The sequence below is a fragment of the Mesocricetus auratus genome, unplaced genomic scaffold, assembly GCF_017639785.1.
Source record: "Mesocricetus auratus isolate SY011 unplaced genomic scaffold, BCM_Maur_2.0 Super-Scaffold_6730, whole genome shotgun sequence".
NCBI classification, from domain to species: Eukaryota; Metazoa; Chordata; class Mammalia; order Rodentia; family Cricetidae; genus Mesocricetus; species Mesocricetus auratus.
The window spans coordinates 88,203,092-88,225,373 of NW_024429184.1; the positions used below are offsets into that span (position 1 = coordinate 88,203,092).

General features: G+C 39.9%; 1 protein-coding gene across 1 annotated transcript; it reads left to right on the plus strand.

Moving 5' to 3' along the window:
* The first annotated feature begins 6,696 nt into the window (after window positions 1-6,696).
* On the plus strand, window positions 6,697-8,437 carry Mc4r (melanocortin 4 receptor). Its single transcript, XM_005074647.4, has one exon. It carries the CDS (start codon window positions 7,155-7,157, stop codon window positions 8,151-8,153), a length of 999 nt encoding a protein of 332 aa, XP_005074704.1. The 5' UTR covers window positions 6,697-7,154; the 3' UTR covers window positions 8,154-8,437.
* Window positions 8,438-22,282: the final 13,845 nt, after the last annotated feature.

Here is a 22,282-nt window from a genome sequence, read left to right on the forward strand (position 1 = left end):
CTATGAACAAGAAGTTGTTTAAAAAGAAAAGCAGCCACACTGATTGCAGAGAAATGAACCAAGAAACGAACCTAGAAGTAAAGCTACTTCTTCCAAAGGTGGTAGTGTTTTACTACACTTTTGCTACACCAAAAAAAGGAGGTTTGTGGGGCTGGAGAGATGCTCAGAGGTTGAAAGGACTGACTCCTCTTTCAGAGGACCTGGGTTCAATTCCCAGCACCCACATGGCAGCTCACAACTATCAGTATCACACAAGTGGTGTACAAGCATACACACAGGCAAAATTATCATATACATAAAGTAAAAATAAAGTATTTGCAAAAAGAGGTATGTGGTTTTTGTACTCTAGCTTGGAAGTGAGGGGGGCTTGGCTGTTGCTTCAGGAGGATTTCAGGTGTAGTAGTTTACATCTCTGAAAAACCAGTTATCATTAAAGGGAAACAGATGCAACTGGGATCATATCAATTGGACTAGAACTCTATCTCTGATAATATTTGGAGTATGAACCAGGACAGCTAACAATCCCTCGAGTCTCATTTGTAAAATAATGTCATAGATAAAAAAAATTTAAATCTCCATCTAAATTCAAATTCAGTTGCCATAAAAATGTAATTTCTACTGGACACAGTGAAAGTGATTTTAGGAAAATCTTAAAGTACAGCAATTCCTTGAAAGACAAAATGTACCCAAACATAATTGCTAGGAGGAATAATGTAGGTAGTTTATACATATGCATTAAGCACAGTATATTCACATCTAACTACTTCCCAATGTGGGAATGGAACCCAGGTTTTCTGACTAGGCGTTTTAGCCAACCCTCAAACAGGAAACAATAGCAAATCTGTGTAGCAGAAAACAGTTTCATGTGTAGAACCTCTAAAAGGAATTCACAAGGGGAGTTTTACTGTATTTAAGACATAAAACAAATTTTTAAGAATACACCAAAGGAATAGAGAAATTAAAAAATAATCCTAGTTAATGCTTCAATCAGGGGGAGTCTGTCTTCCTACTTTCACCAATCGTGTACTTTGTTGGAAGCACCCTGAAGTGTGGCTATGGTTTCCTGCTATAAATAAATGCATATGCTTGCCAAAAAGACAAATGCATGTGCAGCAACTGACAAATTAGTACCCATCACAGCACAGCTGTGCTGCAGAGTTGGGAGGAGGGCCTAGGAAACCTGCAACCCTTTTTAGTTTACGAGGCTGTTGGATGCTGAGCACTACAGATAGGCATAACTGTTATGATGGCAAAGGAGATTTTCTTCCCCCTTGGACTTGCTATTAGCCAAGATAACCTTGAACTTTTGATCTTCTAGCCTTTACCACCCCAATGCTAGAATTATAGGAGTGCATCCATTCGTTCAGTCCTGGGATTGCACGCTAGACATGGGGCTCTACAGACTGAGCTAGATTCCCAGCTCCCACGGGGAGCTTTTAATGAACAAACGCTTTGTTCCTTGTTGCCACTTTCCCAGAAGTTCTTGGGCAAATATTGCATGGGTGCATACCCCTTGACTCTCAGCCTTCAATTCAGGAATGCTAAGCAACAACTTCCCTTTAACTGTCCTATTCCTGATCTTACTATAATGGCTGACAGCATTTCCTACCAATCTAGGGGAAATTTCTCTCTTTTGACCTTTTGGAGAACTCTGTTGTTTATATGGTGGGGCCTGTTGCTTGTTCTCTGTCCTTTAGATTCACTACTGCTCGAATGTACATAGCTTTGAATATGTTTTGTTTTATTCTACCACTCTGGTCACTGGTTAGGCTCCATAGTAGTGACAAAGTGTGCCTGGAGATCGTCCACTGGCTGCCACAATGCCCATGTCTTGGCCTCTCAATTGTACAGCCACATTGCTCCTAATCCCACATCCCACAGGCTGCTAAACGGAGCACTGGGGATGCTGCACAGGTTCATCATGGGTACATAAGGTGTTTGTAAAGAATGGTTTAAGTTGTGGTGCATAGAGTGCCCATTAAACACTTCCATTTTTATCTGTGCTTTACATTTTCTTTTACAAATAATTTGTTTGTAAATGTTTTATATTTATACAGTCCCTTCTTTAGGAACGCCAAATGTTTTAAAGATATAACTATCTCTTACTAACCACACAGCAACCCTGTAAAGTGAATATTACACCCTTTGCAACAGAAAGAGACTACAGCAGAAGTTAAGTGACTTGCTCGAAATCTCGCAGTTAACTTCACTTAAGAGCCTAGACTCAAGCACCTTAACGTCCCAGCTCCCGGACAAATACCTCATGAGAGAATCTTTAATGAAAAGAATCCTTTAAGAAAGTGTCAGGAGTAGCACACTGTGAAAATGACATTTTCCTACTGTCATCAAGAGAAAACAACAACAACAAAACCATACACTGAGAGCTGAGGTCTTAAAGACAACATACTGCATTTTCTTCTTTCCCCTTTGTAAGCCTCCTATCTCCTGTCTGAAGTGACTGTCTAAAGGTAAAAGTCCCAAGACAGAAGCTATGGGACTTAGATGTGTGAATTAATTTATAATATTTACTTTTAGTTATGATAATTCACTGAAACTTTTATCCTAATCTACAAAACATTCAGTGTGTGTGTGTGTGTGTGTGTGTGTGTGTGTGTGTGTGTGTGTGTTCAGAAGTGCATGTGGCAGTCAGGGAGTCGATTTTCTTTTACCTCCGGGTTCTTGGCAGCAAATATCTTTTCTACCGAGATAGCTCACTGAACTTATTTTTGAAACAAAGTCTAACAAATGCAATCCACCCTGGCCTGGAACTCCTGTGTGTCCAAACTGTCCCCAAACTCATTGTGTTTCTCCTTCCCAGATTCAAGTAGGAGGATCAGGGATGCGAACCACAATGTTCAGCTAAGAATTTTAAAATAAGCACAATTTTTATAGTTAGAATAATTTGACCAATGTGTCCCAAACTGTGATTCAGTGAACAGATACTCCAGATAATGGTACATTTAATTTGTCTGTCACAGGACATATGTGTCCCTAGAATAATCATGTATTGTACAGTCATATTAAAATTAACATTTAAAATGAATATTTTACAGGCAAAATGGAAAAACATGTTCAATATACCAAGAAAAAATAAAACCATCATCATGGAAACTTTTAAAGAAAAAAAGAAAAAGAGTAACAGTATTTTGCACATGCACAATCTACCACAACACACTTTGAGAGTGATGGGGGATAAAAGGAAGATGACCTGAGACCTCACATAGGGTCGCAGCCCATATGAGCTTGACTAAGCTCATGGCAACGGGCATCGATAGTTGAGGTCACCACTGATGTCTGGGTGTTCTCACAGTTAACTGGGTACAGTCTTCCATACTTTATACAATCAAAAAACGAAATCCCCAAATTACCTTATGCCCAACCTTGGCATCCCTTGAGTTTGGAATAAATTTACACTTGGGAACAAATGCTATAGCAGAACACAATGTGACAGCACACACCTGATGAACAAACTGAGGAGAGGCACTCACTATGTTCCAGTTGTTGAGGAAGGAATGGAGTTGAGCAGTTTTCTGCAGTAGGAGAGCTGAGAAACTTTATCTGCTCATGCGAGCTCTAAACCAGGCAGGAGATGATTCTACAACATTTTCAGAGATGACTGACTTTGAAACACTTTACTCTGAGATGAAAAACTTTTAACATCACCTAAAAAAAGGGTTGATGGGTGCCATGGTTGGGTAAATGTTTCTCTATGAGAATGTTTCATTTTTGCTGTTATAAAGTGTAAGGCGAACATTCTTCTTAGGACAGAAATAAGTTATAACCTAAGTTTTACTCCTTTTTTTAAAATTGCAATAAACTTTTCAAAATAATCTCAGTATTTTTGATATTGTTACTTTTCAAAATAATCTCAGTATTTTTGATATTGTTAGTTGTATTGTTCTGACTCAGCAGAAAGGGAAATTAGTAGGTGAATAAAATGTCTACTTTGAGTTAGGTATTCTTTATGACTTGTTATAAATCTAAATTTACACTTAATAAATTTGAGATTTTATAGATATTTGATTTTTATAAGATTTTTATTTAATCCTAATGTTCAAAACCAAAACCTTTTTCATGAAAAGATTAAAAAATGGAGTCATCAGATGTTTTTGTTACTAATATATACTTTACTGTTTCAAAATTCGTATTATTCAAATTTTAACTGTTTATTACCTTATTCTTAGTATGAAAAGCTTTTATAAAAGGATGTAGGAAAAACTGCAAAATCCATAATTAGTCATTCATCAAAAATCTGTTAAGGGGAGGGTTGATTGAGATTTATCTAACTTAATTATTTTAAGATTAAAGGCAATGAATGAGAAATAATCTTAGTAAAAATACTAAAGCAAGGATAGTGAAAATCTATCTCTGATAAAATCCACACCATTAGCAACATTTGTCAATGTAATAATGCATACATGAAAAAATTAAACAATGTGTCAAGCCATCCAGGGAGAATGTAAGTTGTTAAATTACAGCAAGTTTAAAAAATTGACGTCGTGGCATTTAGCCAGTTTGGTTCATATTCTTGACAATGAACAGCCAGAAAAATACTAAAAGGTAGCTCTTCTCAGATGTGTAGGGGACAGTATGACTTGTAAGTCTTTAGAAGCCCCTTTACAATAAAACCAGACTTCCAGTGCTTTTTCCTGACCCAGAATGTGCCCTCCAATCAGATAATTCACTGGGCACAGAGACTAGAAGTCACTGAAAAAAGCAATAATGATAAATAATGAACAACAGTAACAATAAACTTCATGTAATGTGGAAATACAATTTCCAGAATAGCTGTAATGTATTATCTAGTATGTCCAGTTTTGAGCAAAAAGTAATAATAATAAGTAGGGAGGTAAATAAGAAAGTATGAAGAAAAGGAAAAGGATATTAAACGTTATTTTTGGGGAAAGCCTCTACGTGAGATTTCTTAAATCAGTTATTAAAGTCAGTTCTGCTATTATGAACACCTCTAACATCATACCTAAAGGAGTAACATACCACCACAGGTAATTTCAATAAAGCAATATAAATCTTCATGATGCAAAAGTACGCTCCCCCAAACTGATGAATTGGACATGGTAGGCATTGCAAGGCAGGTGGAAAAGCCATGTGTATTTTATACAATGGAGAGAAACAGCATGAAGGCAAGAGCTATTCAGAAGGCAAGATTATTAAGTTAACTATCTGATGCTTAAAACAACTCAGTAGATTTCTTCTGTGTCACTTAACGTATTGGTCAGACTTTCACTACTGAAGAAAATGTGAAGAATAATGTATATCATGCTATTGCTTCTCAACGGTTCTAATAAAGTGTCTGGAGATATTAATTGTAAGCTACTGTTACCAACTGAACCATGGACTTGGGAATTTACAATAGTGAAAGATGCTCTATGTTCCTAGCATGTGTATGGTAGTTGATTGGCTCAAGATGGGAGGAATGTAGAGGGGGAGTTCTATTCTCCACAGTTACTTAGACATGGGGAGTTCTATTCTGCACAGTTACTTAGACATGGTGTCTTCTCGGGTGAGTTTCCAGAAACTCTGCAGCCATTTGCTAGAAGGAGAGAGAGCAGAATCAAGGGGAAAGTGACCCAGTGTGTACCAACCTCTACTCAGTTCCAGAGATGCATGACAACACTAAATTTAGCAAAATGTTCGGAAGCAATGCTTAGTGTTGTCTCTATCACGGGGTGGGGCTGGGGTTCAAAGATAACCAGCAGAGAGGACTAAGGACGCACTCTGAACAATTCTGTCTTGGTTTATATCTCATGGTCAATGCCTATGAACTACTGACAGATAAAGGCTAAAACAATCATAGCAAGAAAATGACATAGCTATGTCATAATTCTGAGTTCAATTAATTGCATATAATTTTCCTGTGATCTCTTCAAAGTAGCACAAGTGAACACGCACCCACTAGCCCAGACCTTAGTAACTGCACAGCCCAAGTATTTACAGCTTCAATTTGTGACACTTCTAACCGTGGAAGAAAAATAAACAAAGAAATAACAACAAAACCCAGAATACTACCTTTAACACAACAAAAACAAAATCCAACCCAACAAAAAACCACGCAGAACATGGCCGCACTATTGACTTGTTTAAGTTCACAGAGTGCTTTCATTAATGCCACTTGAACTGTTTACATTTTGTGAATGAAAACTTTTCCAGCCGGTACAGTGGAAACTGCAATGGAGAAACACAGTTATTAGCATTCAAGAAGTGAGTGTGTTGTTAATTCCTGGCTGCACTCTAAGTATCCACCTACCCATCTTATTAAACACTGCCTGTATTTCAAGTCTTTCGAGCTGAACCTTCCCTCACTTGGAGGAATCCTGGACTGAGGGGCAGCAGTTCCTTTAGGAGCGCAGGGCAGCGTGCTTTTCATTTTATTTTACACTAGCGCACACATACAGACCCATCTCACGCAGAAATGAGCCCCGGCTGAATCCCGATGATTTTGGTTGTATCAGAATGTGTTGGAACAAACAAGTCATTTTTCTTAAAACTTGGAAAGGAAAATCCAGTGTCTCACAAGCTGCTTGTTTCCCACCTGCCTGCTTCGGCCACTGAACAGGTGCTGCCCTGTAATCTGTCTGTGCAGGATCGGTGTCTCAGAACCACTGAACATAGATTGGTCAGAAGGAAGGGAAGCAGAGGCGGAGCCATTCAGAACAGTTCCCCCCTCCACTTCAGCATAAGAAATCAGCAGCCGGCATCAGGCTGCTCTGGCTCACAGGGATGCTCTGGCTGGAAGCTCAACTTCTGAGAGGCTCCTGTGTGAGCAGGGGGCGCGCAAACGCGGCTCGCTCCCAGCCGTACAGTGACTCTCTGGAAAAGGGCTCTGAAAAGACCCTGAGTGAATAAGGCTAACTTGAAAACCGCAGCGGGAACAAAAGCAAACGGCGGACTGGTCAACCGAGAAGGAGCTTTCAGAAGCCCCAGTTTCTAAAGAAATGAGGAGCGGAGCTGAGCCCAGAAGAGACCAACAACTCTTTTGCAAGCCCCTCTGCTTCTGACCGTGCTTACAGCAGGCACCAACTGCAGCATCCCAACTTCCACACACAGGCACAGCCTGCGAGAAAACCACCGGAGCTTCTCTGACCCAGGAGGTTGGATCAATTCAAGGAGGTTTCGAATCCAGCTGCTGCAGGAAGATGAACTCCACCCACCACCATGGCATGTATACGTCCCTCCACCTCTGGAACCGCAGCAGCCACGGGCTGCACGGCAACACCAGCGAGTCCCCGGGGAAGGGGTACTCAGATGGAGGATGCTATGAGCAACTTTTTGTCTCCCCCGAGGTGTTTGTGACTCTGGGTGTCATAAGCCTGCTAGAGAACATTCTAGTGATCGTGGCAATAGCCAAGAACAAGAACCTGCACTCACCCATGTACTTTTTCATCTGTAGCCTGGCTGTGGCAGATATGCTGGTGAGTGTTTCGAACGGGTCGGAAACCATCGTCATCACCCTGTTAAACAGCACAGATACGGACGCGCAGAGCTTCACCGTGAATATTGACAATGTCATTGACTCTGTGATCTGTAGTTCCTTGCTTGCATCCATTTGCAGCCTGCTTTCCATAGCAGTGGACAGGTATTTCACTATCTTTTATGCACTCCAGTACCATAACATTATGACGGTTAAGCGGGTCGGGATCATCATAAGTTGTATCTGGGCAGCTTGCACAGTGTCGGGCATCCTCTTCATCATTTACTCGGACAGCAGCGCTGTCATCATTTGCCTCATCACCATGTTCTTCACCATGCTGGTACTCATGGCCTCTCTCTATGTCCACATGTTCCTGATGGCGAGGCTTCACATTAAGAGGATTGCTGTCCTCCCCGGCACTGGCACCATCCGCCAGGGTGCCAACATGAAGGGAGCAATTACCCTGACCATCCTCATTGGGGTCTTCGTTGTCTGCTGGGCCCCTTTCTTCCTCCACCTACTGTTCTACATCTCTTGCCCTCAGAATCCATACTGTGTGTGCTTCATGTCCCATTTCAACTTGTATCTCATACTGATCATGTGCAATGCCGTCATTGACCCTCTCATTTATGCACTCCGGAGTCAAGAACTGAGGAAAACCTTCAAAGAAATCATCTGCTTCTATCCCCTGGGAGGCGTCTGTGACTTGTCTGGCAGGTATTAAGTGGGGACTGAGTGCGTCCCAGGAACCTGCAGACTTTCCCACTCTGGCACAACCCGAGCTGTGTGCTTTGACAACAGCTGCCTCTTCTGTGTAGTGCTTGGGCTGAAAGTATCTATTGTACACATTTCAGTTTATAACTTTTGATCTGGAAAAAGTCCAAACCTGTCATTTTTAATGTATGCTACTCTTTGGTTTGCCAAGTGCTAATCTGCATTCTCTATTGTGGGCGCTATGAATTTACAAAAAAAAAAGGAAGCCATCCTTATTAAAAGTTTACCAAGGTCTCTTTCCTGTTATTTGTCAAGATTCAACCCTTGTCCTTTCTGTAGTGACAGAAGCCAGAGCCTTATTAAATATGTTCTCAGCTGTTTTCATGTATCACTCCTCAGCACTGCAGAAGCTTGATCCCACCATGTATGCAGGAAATGCTGGATCATTCTGTAAGTCAGCCCCACCAGAGAAATTTCAAGCAACTTAGTAAAAGCTTATCTATTATCCTTTCTGTTCAAATATACTGCTGCTTCTCTTTAAGTAAATGTAATAGGAAGGGGAAAGCAGAAGCTACTGAGTAAAAAAGTGAGGTTTGAGTCGCAGGCATATCTCCAAGACAGTTTCTTGTCACATTCATTTCTCCAAGCCAATAACTTCATAGTACACACAGGCAATTTAGCTGGGGGAGGGGAAATGGCCACTATTAAGATTAATGTGTCCTGGCAAATCTAAACTGTCCATGTCATGCTGAAGTTCCCTATGCCAAATGATCCCCACACATAAGTGACCAGACAGAATCGATTCTGTCTGGCCTCTTAACAAGGGATACAGTTCCCTCAGAAATGTCCAGAAAAGTAGCCACTGCATTGAGAGGCACAGCAGTTCATCTTAGAGTTGATAAGGAGTTATTACATATTTCATAGGAGGGGGCTTGATGTTCACTTTCTGAGTTGTATCAGTGCTGAAGATCAAGCATTTAGTTTCCCAAGTCAAATTCACATCATAAAACATTCTGGGACTATCTTTGCAAATATCTAAAATGTGGAATCCTGTGGTGCTGGCACATCATAAGATGGAAGGAAGATACACACTAGGTCCTGCAAGGTATAATAAAGTTTCTGATGTTCTTAGTCACATCTTGGGGATGGGGTTACTTGTTTTCCCCCCAAATAATACCGTAGGTGTGGCCACTGAGCAACCAAATCTATACTTTCTAATCTGTGTACTTTAAAATCAAAGAGATGAAGTCTATAATATTAGGCTGAGGATTAGTGGTGAACTAACAGTGTCTCCAAATACTCACAGGCAAAGATGCTGCATGGCAGTACATGGCAATTAAAATATAAATGTTTGACATATTGATTATAAACCCAAGAAACACCGAGGGCATTCATGTGCAAATACACATCAGAGTACAATGGGGAAGCTGTCTCCAGGTGCTGTCCACTGAGCCAAACTGCCATCGGAGTCATAAGATTAGCTGTGTGTCCTTGCACACAGGTGGCATCACAATCAGCTTGAGTGTCACTGGATCCTCATCTGGGCATCCACCCACTTACCCAGCCATTTGTACACATGCAGTTTGGTGCAATAGAATTCAGTGGCAGCAGTATACAGGCTGAGAAGGAAAAGGTGAGAGCACATTCTGTGCAGTCATGGGGAAGATGTCCTCCATGCTAGGTGGAGACTTGCCAGTGTGTCTGCTTTGTGGTCGCACCGGTAACTCCTCACTCACACTCTTTGAGTAAGCCCAATACACTCACTGAGTCTCCAGGGTGAACTTTGCTGGAATCGTATGTGGATCTGTGGTTGAGCTCAAAGGAACAAGGGGTAGACATTGTTCACATCTCTCCCAAGGAGGATGTCAACAACAGGACCTTTAACCAATGGAGAGTGTTTCCAAGGCTGGATTTTAAACACATTACAATACTTCTATTTTAAAACAAAAATGAATGTCAGGTTTTATACAACCAACTAAGCCTGCTGAAGTTTGGATCCTAAATGTTCTTCAAAGGTCCATGCCTGAAGGCTTGCTCTCTAGGGTGATGCTATTGGGACATAGCACAGTCTTTAGGTGATGGGACCCATAGGAAGACTTCCCGTCATTAAGAGTGCACTCTTGGAGGGGATAATGGGAATGTAGTTCATTCTTTGTTCTATCTCTTGCTCCCTGAGATCATAACACAAGTACTTTTGCTCCAGCAGGAACTGCCTCACCACAGGGCTGGCACAAGGACACCAGTCAGTCCTATACTACAGCCTCCCAAACTATCAGCCAACTTGAACCTTTTTTACTTTATAAATTATCTTAAGTGTTTTTTATAGTGATCAGAAGATGAGTGAGACACAGAGCCCCAAACAATAGCAGTCCCCAGGTGGTGTTTTTGCTTTTACTGTTACCATTCCTTGTTTCACACAATGACCCCAAGAGATCCAGAGACTGTAGATATGAAGACCATCATATGCACACCCTGTCTCTGGAGCAGGGATTTTTCCAAACTATTCTCTTTATACACCTCTTCAGGTGTCATCGCGGATTTTCAGAGGAAAGCCCTGACTCTTTTTTAAAGTATTTAAAAATTTTATTTCATGTGTACTTGTGTTTTGCCTGCATATATGTCTGTGTGAAGGTGACAGATCCCTTGGAACTGGAGTTACAGGAAGTTATGATGTGTCATGTGGGTGCTGGGAATTGAATCTGGGTCCTCTGGAAAAGCAGCCAGTGTTCCCAACTACTGAGCTATCTCTCTAGCCCCCAAAGCCCCAATTCCTCCTTCTAGCTCACATGGTTTTTCTAGAGCAGTCTGTAGTGTTAGTCCACCCACTGACTGTGGACCAGCCATGCACCACAAGGATCTTGAGATATTTGGAACAACACCGTGGAGCTTTAGTGTCTTCCCACATTGAGAATGTCTCTTTCTTGCTTGTTCTACACTCCAAGCCAGCCCTGGGGATATTACTTCCTTATTTCCTTAAAAACAAAACAAAACAAAACTACATATCTGCAGAGAGACAGTCCTTACTAAAATGATCTCTGATCTGATGACTTGCTGATAACCAATGAAGTTTGGAATTCCAGGTTCTCCGACTGAATTGGTATAGAATCAACACAAATGAGAAGCTTCATGCCCATGGGATTGTGGAGAGAGAACATATGGGCTTTAGTAAGTAAAAATCCAGGTATCATCTTCTATCTGTAACACCCTCTCCTCTGCAGCAATAAAGCATCTCCTAGAAAAGTGAACTATAGGAGAGGGTCAGACTTTCAGGCTGCAAGTACCTAACCATCCACCTAGCAGGGTGAGGGCCTGAGCATCCCGGGTGAGAAGAAAATAAAAAAATACATGGAGAACAGAAAAAGAATGAAAGAATGCTTACTAGGCCTTGGATCAGTTATGTTAGCCTGACTGGGGAAAAAGAAGTAGATGGGTGGGTGGGTGGGTGGGTGGATGCATGGATAGATAGATAGTATAGATAAATCCATTAAATGTGTATGCATAAGCAGAAACTTTAAATATTGATCATCTCACCCCGACTGGTGGCCCCAGGAAGAATTTCTGCACATGGAGACAGAAGATACAATGTGGTTCAAATGAGTCACAATGGACAGGCAGTCTTTTGGCATAGCTGTCACCTTTCACTGGCATCATGTGTTATAACACGAATAAATAAAAACCAAGAGACAGATATTGGGGTTCAAGCTGAGGATCAGAAAAGCAAGTCAGCCAGCTCTTACCTCTACCTCAGACTGAAGTGGGTGATTTTTGTCTGCACGAATCCTCAGAGTGCAAACCTCAGAGGCAATATGCAGATTGCACTGCTCTCTATCAAGCCTCAGGCTGCAGTCCTGAGGTCGTCTCCCTCCACCTTACATTCCTCTCTCCACCCAGCCATATCACACTCCTGTCTCCACCTCCCTAGTGCTGGAATTAAAGACATGTGATTCCAAGTGCTGAGATCACCTTTGTGTGAGCTATTTCTCTTTTAGAGTGTGGTCTTGAACTCACAGAGATCCATCTGCCTGTCTCCTGAATCCTAGGATTAAAGGTGTGTGCCACCACTGTCTGGCCTCTATGGCTAACTGGTAAGGCTGCTGGGATTAAAGGTGTGTATCACCACTACTTGGTTCTATGATTATAGCTAGCTCTGTGTTTTGATCTCCAGTTGCTTTATTAGATCATAAACAATTTATCACCACACTGTGTCTTCTTGAAATGTTCCTGGAGGGCAGTTCCACAGCACTGGTGCAGTTCGTGGATGTGGGCATTAGGCTGACTCCATCCTATAAGGGTCTCTTGTCTTTGCTGAGGAGGGAATGAAGGCTATGGGATCCCTATCTGCTTATTATCAGTCCACTAATTGAGTGTTATTCTAACACCTGGTAGATTATTTTGTTCTTCAATATTTCTCCTACCAGTCTAAAAAACAGTATTACACATGTTATAGAGTCTTAATTAATGCTTCCTAACTGGTTTTATGTTCCTTACATCTTTCATGATTTTGTTTTCTACTAAATTTGTTCTGTTGTAGTACAGTAATACAAGACCAAAAATGTAAGCCAAAAATGAGTGTAGAAAGTCTGATTAGTTCACACATTTAGCCCAGTGTTTTGCTTCAGTGGGCTTGAGGTATGAACATATCCCTCTGCACATTGGCTTCACGGAATCTTCCTGGACAGAATACACATCTGCTTGAAATCAAAGGATAGCCGAAGGACTATATACACTTGTTGCAGAAATAACGTGGCACAGTTATCAAGGCTTCAGAAACTCACTTTCATCACGGCTCCCTAATATGGCATCAGAAAAGGAATAAAAGAATAAAGAAAATTTGCTCAAATCAGTCATTTTGAAGAACAAACACATGTGTGTTCCCAAAAGAGAAAAATGAAGGTTCCCCACAAAATAATTACTAAGAATTTAATTATAGTACCATAGGGAGCATTGACTGAGGAGCACTGAAAACTGAGGAGCATTGACTGAGAGGAGCACTGACTGAGGAGCACTATCTGAGGAATGGCCTCAGAAAACATCAGTTTATCAAATTGGTAACCGTTTCTAAATAAATGAAAAGTGTTCAAATTTATCCACAAAGCAGCAGGATCGAAGATTTTGGGTCCTCTCACTTTCAAATGTAAATTGATCAAATGCTTCCAAGAGCTGTATGGAACATGTATCATAAACCAACATGCCTGTCTTTTGATTTTGTCACCACAGTTTATTGTAGAAGTGGGATTGTTAGGTTAAGATATTGCAAAGCTTACATCACCTTCTGGAACCAGTAATGTAAAAGCCACCAATGTAATACCCCATACATGTAGATCAGAAAACCCCAACATTTGCACATCATTTCATTACTATGCCACTGTAAAAATTTTGGTAGACAGGAAGTGGGGAAATACCTCACAACAATTTTCTGGTATCTAACACACACACACACACACACACACACACACACATGCACGCACACACACACACATCCTTTCTTCTATTTACTTTTACTGTATTACTGTTGGTCTGTGGGTAAAGAATAAATGTTAATGAAATATTAGAAAATGAGGTCAGATTTTTTTCCTGTGCTGGGAATTGAGCTTAGGGGCTTGGACATGCTAGAGATGGGTCTATCACTGAGCTATATCTCTCAGTCTGAGAGCAGATCTTAAATATCAGTGCTACAATGTCTAAGTATATGCAAAGAAACTACCCATTGTCATCTGTCTACACAGAAGCAGGGAGCTGTTCTTGGCCCTAACCCTTTCTGTGAACAAACCCATCTCTCCCAGTCACAGAGACTTAGCACTAAACTGTGCTTCTCTTTACTGTAAGATTTTACTGGTCATTTTCCTCATCTTCAACAGTAGAATTCTTGCCTGGTTTGTGTCTCAAAATGAATAAAAGACAAATAAGATTAAGGATATAGAGATTCAACCAAACAGTAGCCGATATATACAGTCACTAAAAATAACAACAATAATAATTACTGTTTTAAATATAAGTAGATAGATGTACTACAAGCTGCATACATTGGCCAACATGCTGAGATTTTGGATTGAGAACATATAATATTTAATTTAGATTTGACCTTTGTTTTGAATGAGTACACTTAGATATAATAGATACAAAGGTATATATAAACTCACACAGGACAATTCCTTATCATCAATAATACAAATTGTTTTGAAATTTGCAGTATCAATTCCAATATTGCAAAAGGCTAGTTAGGAACATAATACACCAAAAATAAAATGATTGATTATCCTATTAGTTGACACTCATTAACCTTTACAGCATGAACTTTAAGTGTTAACATAAAATGTCATTATCTAACTTGCTATTGCTAAGTTACACCCAAGATGAGTATGAGAGGAGAAAGAGCATCTCTCTAGACTGACTATTGGTTCAAATCCCAGCTACACTGCTTATCAGCTCCTGCAAGCTGGGCTTCACTTTCCTAACACTGGAAATGAGGATCCTAACTATTATCTCATCACATGTTGTCATAGACATTAGGAAAAACAGATGTCCATCTAGTTTGGGTCTAGTATAGTGCTTCTTACTGTGGGCAGCCATATTATACTGACTAATCAAAACACATTCAATGATTCTCTAATTGCTGGTCCTAGAAGAGCTGAAAGAGAGGCAGGGATATGGATGTCTTGATCATTCACCACAGACAAAGTGGGATAAATAGAAGCAAGCTTTTATGTTTATTGTTTTAAATATGCAGAAAATTTGAACATTCCAAAAACACCCAACTGAGATATGGATGGAATCTAGTAGGAAGGCAGGTTATTTCAATGTTTCACTAATGACTGACTGCTGCTGTTAACTGGTAGGTTTAGTGTTTGCTTTGGTATTAAGCCTCACAATCCAGACCAGTTTCACATATACTATTTCATGTATTCAATGATGAATAAATACAAAACATTTGTTTTTTTAATGTTCTCAGCCAGTGGGAAGCCAAAAGCTGTATTTGATGTAATGAATAAAGAATTCCTAATGCCATTCAATGCTGCCACTGAAGAGACAAAAGATGAGCTTTGTTCAAAGGCAGGAATTGTCACATTTGGCCCTGGGTTAGCGAATTAATAATCACCGTTTATAATTATGAAGGGTTTTCACTGTCAAGAGACACCTGAGGGATCCTCAAATATGAAGCCAAGTGGAAAATTTCAGCAGCTTAGTTAGTGATCTCTGCAGTGAGGTCCGGTCAGGGGATGCATTGCAAATGGAAGTTATAGTTTGATACTAAACCCAACACAACACAGTGTGAGACACCCTTCACTGTGAGATTCACATCACCATGTGCCATAACTCAAAAGTGAAAAGATAACAGTAGCTTTGGTCATAATTGTACTAGACAAAAACGTTAAAATCTTGTTTGCTATGAATTTAAATGTACCTAATTTGTATATTGAATTTTCAAAATTAATAATTATTACTAGAGTGGGAACTGGTTTAGTTAGTAAAGTGCCTGTAGCACAAGTTCAAGAACATGAGTTCCTCAGAGCCCTAGAAGCTACATAAAAGGCAGGGGAAAGGGTGGGCTCCTGTGTCCCCAGCATGAAAGTGGCAGACACAAGCAGATCGCTGACACTCATTGACTAACCAATGCGGTCAAATCTGTGAACTTTGGGTTCAGAGAGAGACCCGATCCCCAAAAATAAAGGTGGAGAGTGAGGAAGAACAGCAATGTTGAACTTAGGCCTCCAGACTCATGTGCGCACCTAAATGAACATACATGTATACACACATTAGTAAATACAGACCACACACATGTACAGCTCTACACACACACACACACAGAGAGAGAGAGAGAGAGAGAGAGAGAACATCACTACAAGCAACACATCCATATTTTCTGTAAATATTACAATATCCTATATATTTTATTTAAAAATAACCTGTACTTTAAATTTTATTGATAAATAGCATGATAGTATAATTGTGCATATGCATGGAGTACTGTGTAATATTTAGTATATACACACACACAATGTGTAATGACCAAATCAGAGTAGTAGTCTCCAGGAATCACCATTATTTTCCCTTCAATGAAGTTATCTTTGTAGCTTTCACATTTGAATGGGAATGTGCTGTATTTTGTCTTTCTTTCCATGGTTTATTTACTTATATTACCCATCAGTGCCAATATATTTCTCCACAAATGATGGTATCTCTTTTTGTGGCCAAATAATATTTTGTCATGCACAAATTCTGCATTTTCTTTGTCTGCCAAGAATTACTTTAGCTGATTATGTACCTTGGCTATTAAGAATAAGGTCACAATAATCATGGGAATGCAGAAACTCTTTAATATGTTATTTCATTTCCTTTAGAAATATGTCTAGGATGGGGAAAGCTGTATCACATATTCATTGTGTTTTTGATATTTTGGGGAGCCTCCATGGTTGTACTAGTTTGTATTCCTTGCAACTGTGAGGGCAAGTTCCCGTTTATCTGTTTTTGTCATCACTTGTTTTGATTCGTTGTGTATTTTGACAATAGTCATCTGATTTGGGAAGATGGTGCTACAGCTTCAATTTGCATCTCCATCATGACTAGTCACATGGAATACTTTCCATACACTTACTGGCCACTTGAATTGTTTCTTTTGAAATATTTAGGGATTTATTGTTGAATTTTTTTAGCTTTTTATATATTCTGGATATTTGACCCTTGTCAGATGTGGTAGCAAATTTTCTTCTTATTCTAAAGGCAGTGTCTTCATGCAGTGATTACTCCCTTCACTGCATAGGAACTTTCTATATCAATAGACCACTCTTTGTTTCTGCTTTTGCAACCTGTGCTTTGAGGGGTCTTGTGAATTTATGTATTACAAGTGTTCACCTGTTTTCTAATTATTTAGCAAACCCAATCTGATAATGGGTGTGTTCTTTTTGTTGAGTGGTTAATTCTATTGGCTAGCATATGCTTGAGAATTTCATGTATGTGTTTATCAGGGCCAAAATCCATAGTTTCCTTTTTCTAGTATGTCTTTAGTTGGCTTCAGATCAGGATAATGTCCTTGTCAAAGGGATTTAAAATAGATCCCCTCTTTTCCATTTTACAGAATAGTTTTAGTGGAGCTAGCACAACACATTTATGCATAAATATATTCCATAGTAATCCTTTAATTTATACTTGATTTTTATCAATAATTTACCAAATTGAAAGACAAGGATCTGCTCCCTTTTATTTTCTTTCTACCCTCCCTGTTCATTCTCTATTCTCTATTCTATCCTTCCTGAAACAAAAACTCCAAACTTCAGTAATCTTGTACTTTCCCTCACAATTTGAATTAAATCAGTGTGATTTGTAATTGGAGGTTGGGTACATGAAGCCTGGAACATAAGTCTGTGAGTTTTGAGATGCACATTAAGGAGGCATAAAAAGAAACCCAGTTTCTATGAGATTGTAATGTTCAGAAAATATAGGAATACAAGGATGGGACTGATTTGATTTGGTTTAACAGACTTTTTGAGAATCTGTTTAACCTAACAAACCTGTCTGAGATACATACATGCATATACAGGCATACATGCACACACATACACACCATGTGTGCATATGTAGAAATAACAGGAGATCAGCACTTGAGTGATCCCTCAGTGTACCTTGCAGCTTGTTGTCATTTGTCTATTGTCTTCTGGTGAGATCCCAGTGTAACATAAATCCCATTTCTGCACTTGTGGTAGTTTGACTGTAATTTGTCCCCATAAACTCATAGGGAGTGGCACTGTTAGGAAGCATGGCTTTGTTGGAGTAATCATAGCCTTGTTAGTGGAAATGTGTCACTATGGAGGCTTTGAGGTGTCATATATGCTCAAGTTATGATCAGTATCCAGACTACTTCCTGTTGTCCGCCTATCAAGATATAAGAACTCTCAGCTTCTTCTCCAGCACCATGTCTGTCTGCACAATGCCTTGCTTCCCACCATGCTGATAATGGACTAAACCTCTGAAACTGTTAGAGAAGCACCCAAACTAAATGTTTTCCTTTATAAGAATTGCTGTGTCAAGGTGTCTCTTCACAGCAATAGAAACCCTAAGATGGCACTATAACTGCTCCTTCTACTATGACCAAAATCTTCACAACTACCAGCTGCAATGATGATGATTCCGAAGTGTGTGTGCTTCCTTTTCCTCTGGTCTGACTCTTGTTTCAAACATTGTCCTCTTCTGAATGCCCCACCCCCAGCGCTCAGTGCCTCTTCTACAGTTTAGTACTTCATACTCTGGATGTGCTTGGTTGGTTGTTAACCTTAAAGGTCTCAAAGCATTGAACACTGCTGATATGTTAGGAGCTCTCACATTCAATAGCTTTGCCTAACAACAGACATGTGTGTCCAATTTCATTCTGAGCATATATACCTGGATATCCAACAAAGTCCTCAAATAACAAATCTGCCTTAAACCCAATTCTTCTATGAAACTGTTTGCCTCTTTGCTTTTCTTCATCAAGTATTGGTACCTGGTCTTTTCAATTAATCAGTTAGAACTCCACTGGGTCACCACTGATTTCTTTCCATTTTACACTCCATTCCAAATCTATCAGGAACACAGTATTGACTTGGGTGCTAAAATATGTGCCTCTTTTTGTCACTCTCTTGCTACTATGCTCAATCACAGGAATGTCAACTGTAAGAAACATCCTTGTTTCTAAGCCTGATGATTTATGGCAAAACAACCATTTTCAACAGAGCAGCCTCAAAGGGTTCTTTTGAGCCATAAATCAGATCACATTACTTCTCTCGGGAAGGAATCCCCACAGCTATCACCCATTTTTACTGCAAGGTCTGGAGGTCTACCCTGGTTGCATTAGACAGACCAGGCCATACCTCTGTAAGAGTTCTGCTCTACCACTATTTATTGGGAAAACTACACCCTAAATATGCAAAGTGTCAATTTCCTCACTCCTAAGTTTTGCCGAGATAAACACTCATTAAAGGTTATTTGGGGAGCTATTTTTTAAAACTGAAAGCCCACAGTCCAACGCTTCTGTTGCTTCTTAGCTTTCTCAACTATTTTTCCACAATAATCAAGAAATCACACTGACCACCAAAGTCTCATGTTTATTGTTTTTCTCCATTCGTGCATACTTAATATTGTGAGAGTACAAAGAACTTCATTTTCTTCAATGATGAATTCTAAGAACCTAGAATGGAAATTGGTTATGGTAAGAACTTAGTAGGAACTTGCTAAGTGCATACAAATGGAAAACATAAAAACAAAACAAAAAGCAAGGAAACCAGGTGGAATGCCTTGTTAGAAACGTATTTTAAAGGTCAGGGAAATGGTGGCTAAGTGTGCTAAGGCACTTGGCAGTCAAGCCTGATGAAGTGATTTCCCTTTCAATGACCCACATGGTGGAAGGAGAGAACCAACTCCTGAAAGTTGTCATCTGACCACCACACACACACTGCTGTATATACACTCCTTCTTGCACACAGTGGATATATAAACAATAAACAAGCAAACAAAATAAAAAGAAATATAATTCAAGGGTTTAATAAACAATGACAGGGTCATGAAGTCATGGCTATAGAATTAATGGAAACAGGAGGACACATGTTGGAGCAAATAATCCCAGTTCTTGGAAGGAGAAGTGGGAAAGTCCATTCAAGGCCAGCACTGGCTACACAGAGTTTGAAATCACCCTGCACACACTACACTGTCTCAAAATAAAAGGAATGTACAAAAGAAACACCAGAGAAGGGCGTGTCATGACCGAAGCCAAGTGAAAATGAAATGTCAATCATTTTAGCAACAAAAGACATGAAAAATATCCAACCAGTTTTCCACTGGAGACCTAGCATACTTTATTTGAGATTGGATTTTTGAAGATACCTGAGATTTTGGTGAAAGAAGAAAAAGTTAGGAAACCTAAAATGCAGAGCTAATTCCCAGTAAACTACTGGAAGTGACACCAGATTCCTTGACTCTCATATGAGAACATAAAAGTAAAATGGGAACTGAGGTCTAGAAACAGAATTCAGATCTCACACTAACAAGCTGCACAAAAGCAATAGCCTCTCAGAGTAGCATGGATTGTTTCTTCAAAATGAGCTAGCTTTAAAGATGCTCATCCACAGAGGAACAAAACCAATACAGGCTGAAAAACTGAAGATAGAGAATATTTACTGAAGACTCAGTAGTACAGCTAAATCATCTCCCTCTAATTTTCAGTAAGAGGTTGCTATTTTTATTGAGCTAATTTTCCCCTAGTTACACAAAGAAGTCACTCTGTGAAGAGGTCTGCTGAAGAATCGAACTTTCAAAAGCACCAAAGCACCAGGAGGCAATTGTAGTCAGCAGCACTGACCTGCTGGAAAGGAGCCAAGAAACTCAACACTGACAGGAAGACAGTCTAGCATTAGAAAGGTCTAGCCACACTCCTTTCCATCATTAAAGAATATAAGAAACCTAACTTGTCTTCACATTGCCAAGGCCAACCCCTTCATATATGTGCTACCTATTTTCTGAACAGGAGATCTGCAGCATCAGCTACCAAGGAAAGTAGGCTTTAAGACTCACCACAGCCATATATATGCAGCAAAAAGGGAGGAGTGGTGCACAGTACACATATAATAGCTAATGAGAGGGCAAAACAAGGGTTATGTAGGCATGTACTCACACATATGGGCGACTGTGAGAGAAGGCTATTCTGGAAGGAGATCTTGGCTTAACTGAACAGTGGAGTCCACTACTCTCTTAGTACCTTTTAGAATCTAGCCCTCTATCAGATGTGTAGTTGGTGATTTTCCCCCCATTCTGTAGACTGCCTCTTCACTTGAATGATGGCATCTTTTGCTGTATAGATGCATGTTTACATTCCTGTGGTCCAGTTTGTCAGCTGTGGGTTCTTAGTGCCTGTGCTAGTGGACATACATTCAGGCCTATTGGTAACGTGCAACTACTCTCCTAGTACCTTGTCAAAGATAATGGACCTCAATTAAAACATGACACCCAGAATATGATAGAAGAGGGAATGGGGATTGGATGTATGACCAGTAGCGTAGGCACTACGATCCAACAATTGACAAATGGGACCACAGGAACCTCCTAAACAGTGTCTGTACAGCAAAAGATGCCACCATTCAAGTGAAGAGGCAGTCTACAGAATGGGGAAAATATTCATCAACTATACATCTGATGGAGGGTTAAGTTTTAGACTATGCAAATAAAAAAGCTAAACACCAAATGATAAAACAGAAGAGGCTGAGAAACTCCAAAAATGTTCCACATCCTGAGTCATCAGGGATATACAAGTTAAAATACTGTTTCATCTTGCCCTTTGCAGAATGGCCAAGATCAAAAGACAAATGTCAGCAGATGGTGGCAAGTCTGTAAGAAAAGGGGAGACCTCTGCAAGAACCTGTGCTCATAACATCCGGATTCTCTGTCCATCCCAGGACCCTATGGTGTTTATTATTATTATTATTATTATTATTATTATTATTATTATTATTATTATTATTATTATTGTGATTGGCTCCTCTACATTCATTGGTGCTATGTTTACAATAGCCAGGGAATGAAAACCACCTAGATATCTGTCTGCTGATGAATGTATAATGAAAATGCATTAAACTTACACAATGGACTATTATTCAGTTGTTAAGAAAAAAATGACAGCAGCTGCTGGTGAGGATTTGGAGGAGATAGAGGAATGCTTATTTACTGCTTATGGGGGTGCAAACTGGTGCAACTGTTGCAGAAAGCAATGCAGAGTGTCATCACTTTGCTGTTTCTGGGGTGTTTTCTTAGGCTTCTTTTGGTCAACATTCTGTAATTGCTTATTCCCAGTGGCCACTTCCATGTGTTTATCCTTGTCTTCAACCAATGTGTTCCTTCCAGTATCCTCTGTAGATCAGGGTTAATGGCCATAAATCCCTTTAATTAGTTTTTAGTCATAGAAAATACATACTTCTCCTTAACATTTTTATCCTCCTTCAATTTTAGTAGATAGTTTTACTGGGTATAGAGCCTGGGTTCACAACTGTGGTCTTTCTGAACTTGGAATACAATGTCCCAGCTCTGAGGATTTGTAGAGAGCGTTGCTTCTGAGGATGATGGAGACAGGACTGCCATTTCAGCTTGGTAGAGTAAGAGCTACTGGCTTGGCTGCGTTGCTTT

What these genes read in the sequence shown, in the direction of transcription:
- Mc4r (XM_005074647.4), top strand. Translation starts at nt 7,155, where the DNA reads ATGAACTCCACCCACCACCATGGCATGTATACGTCCCTCCACCTCTGG.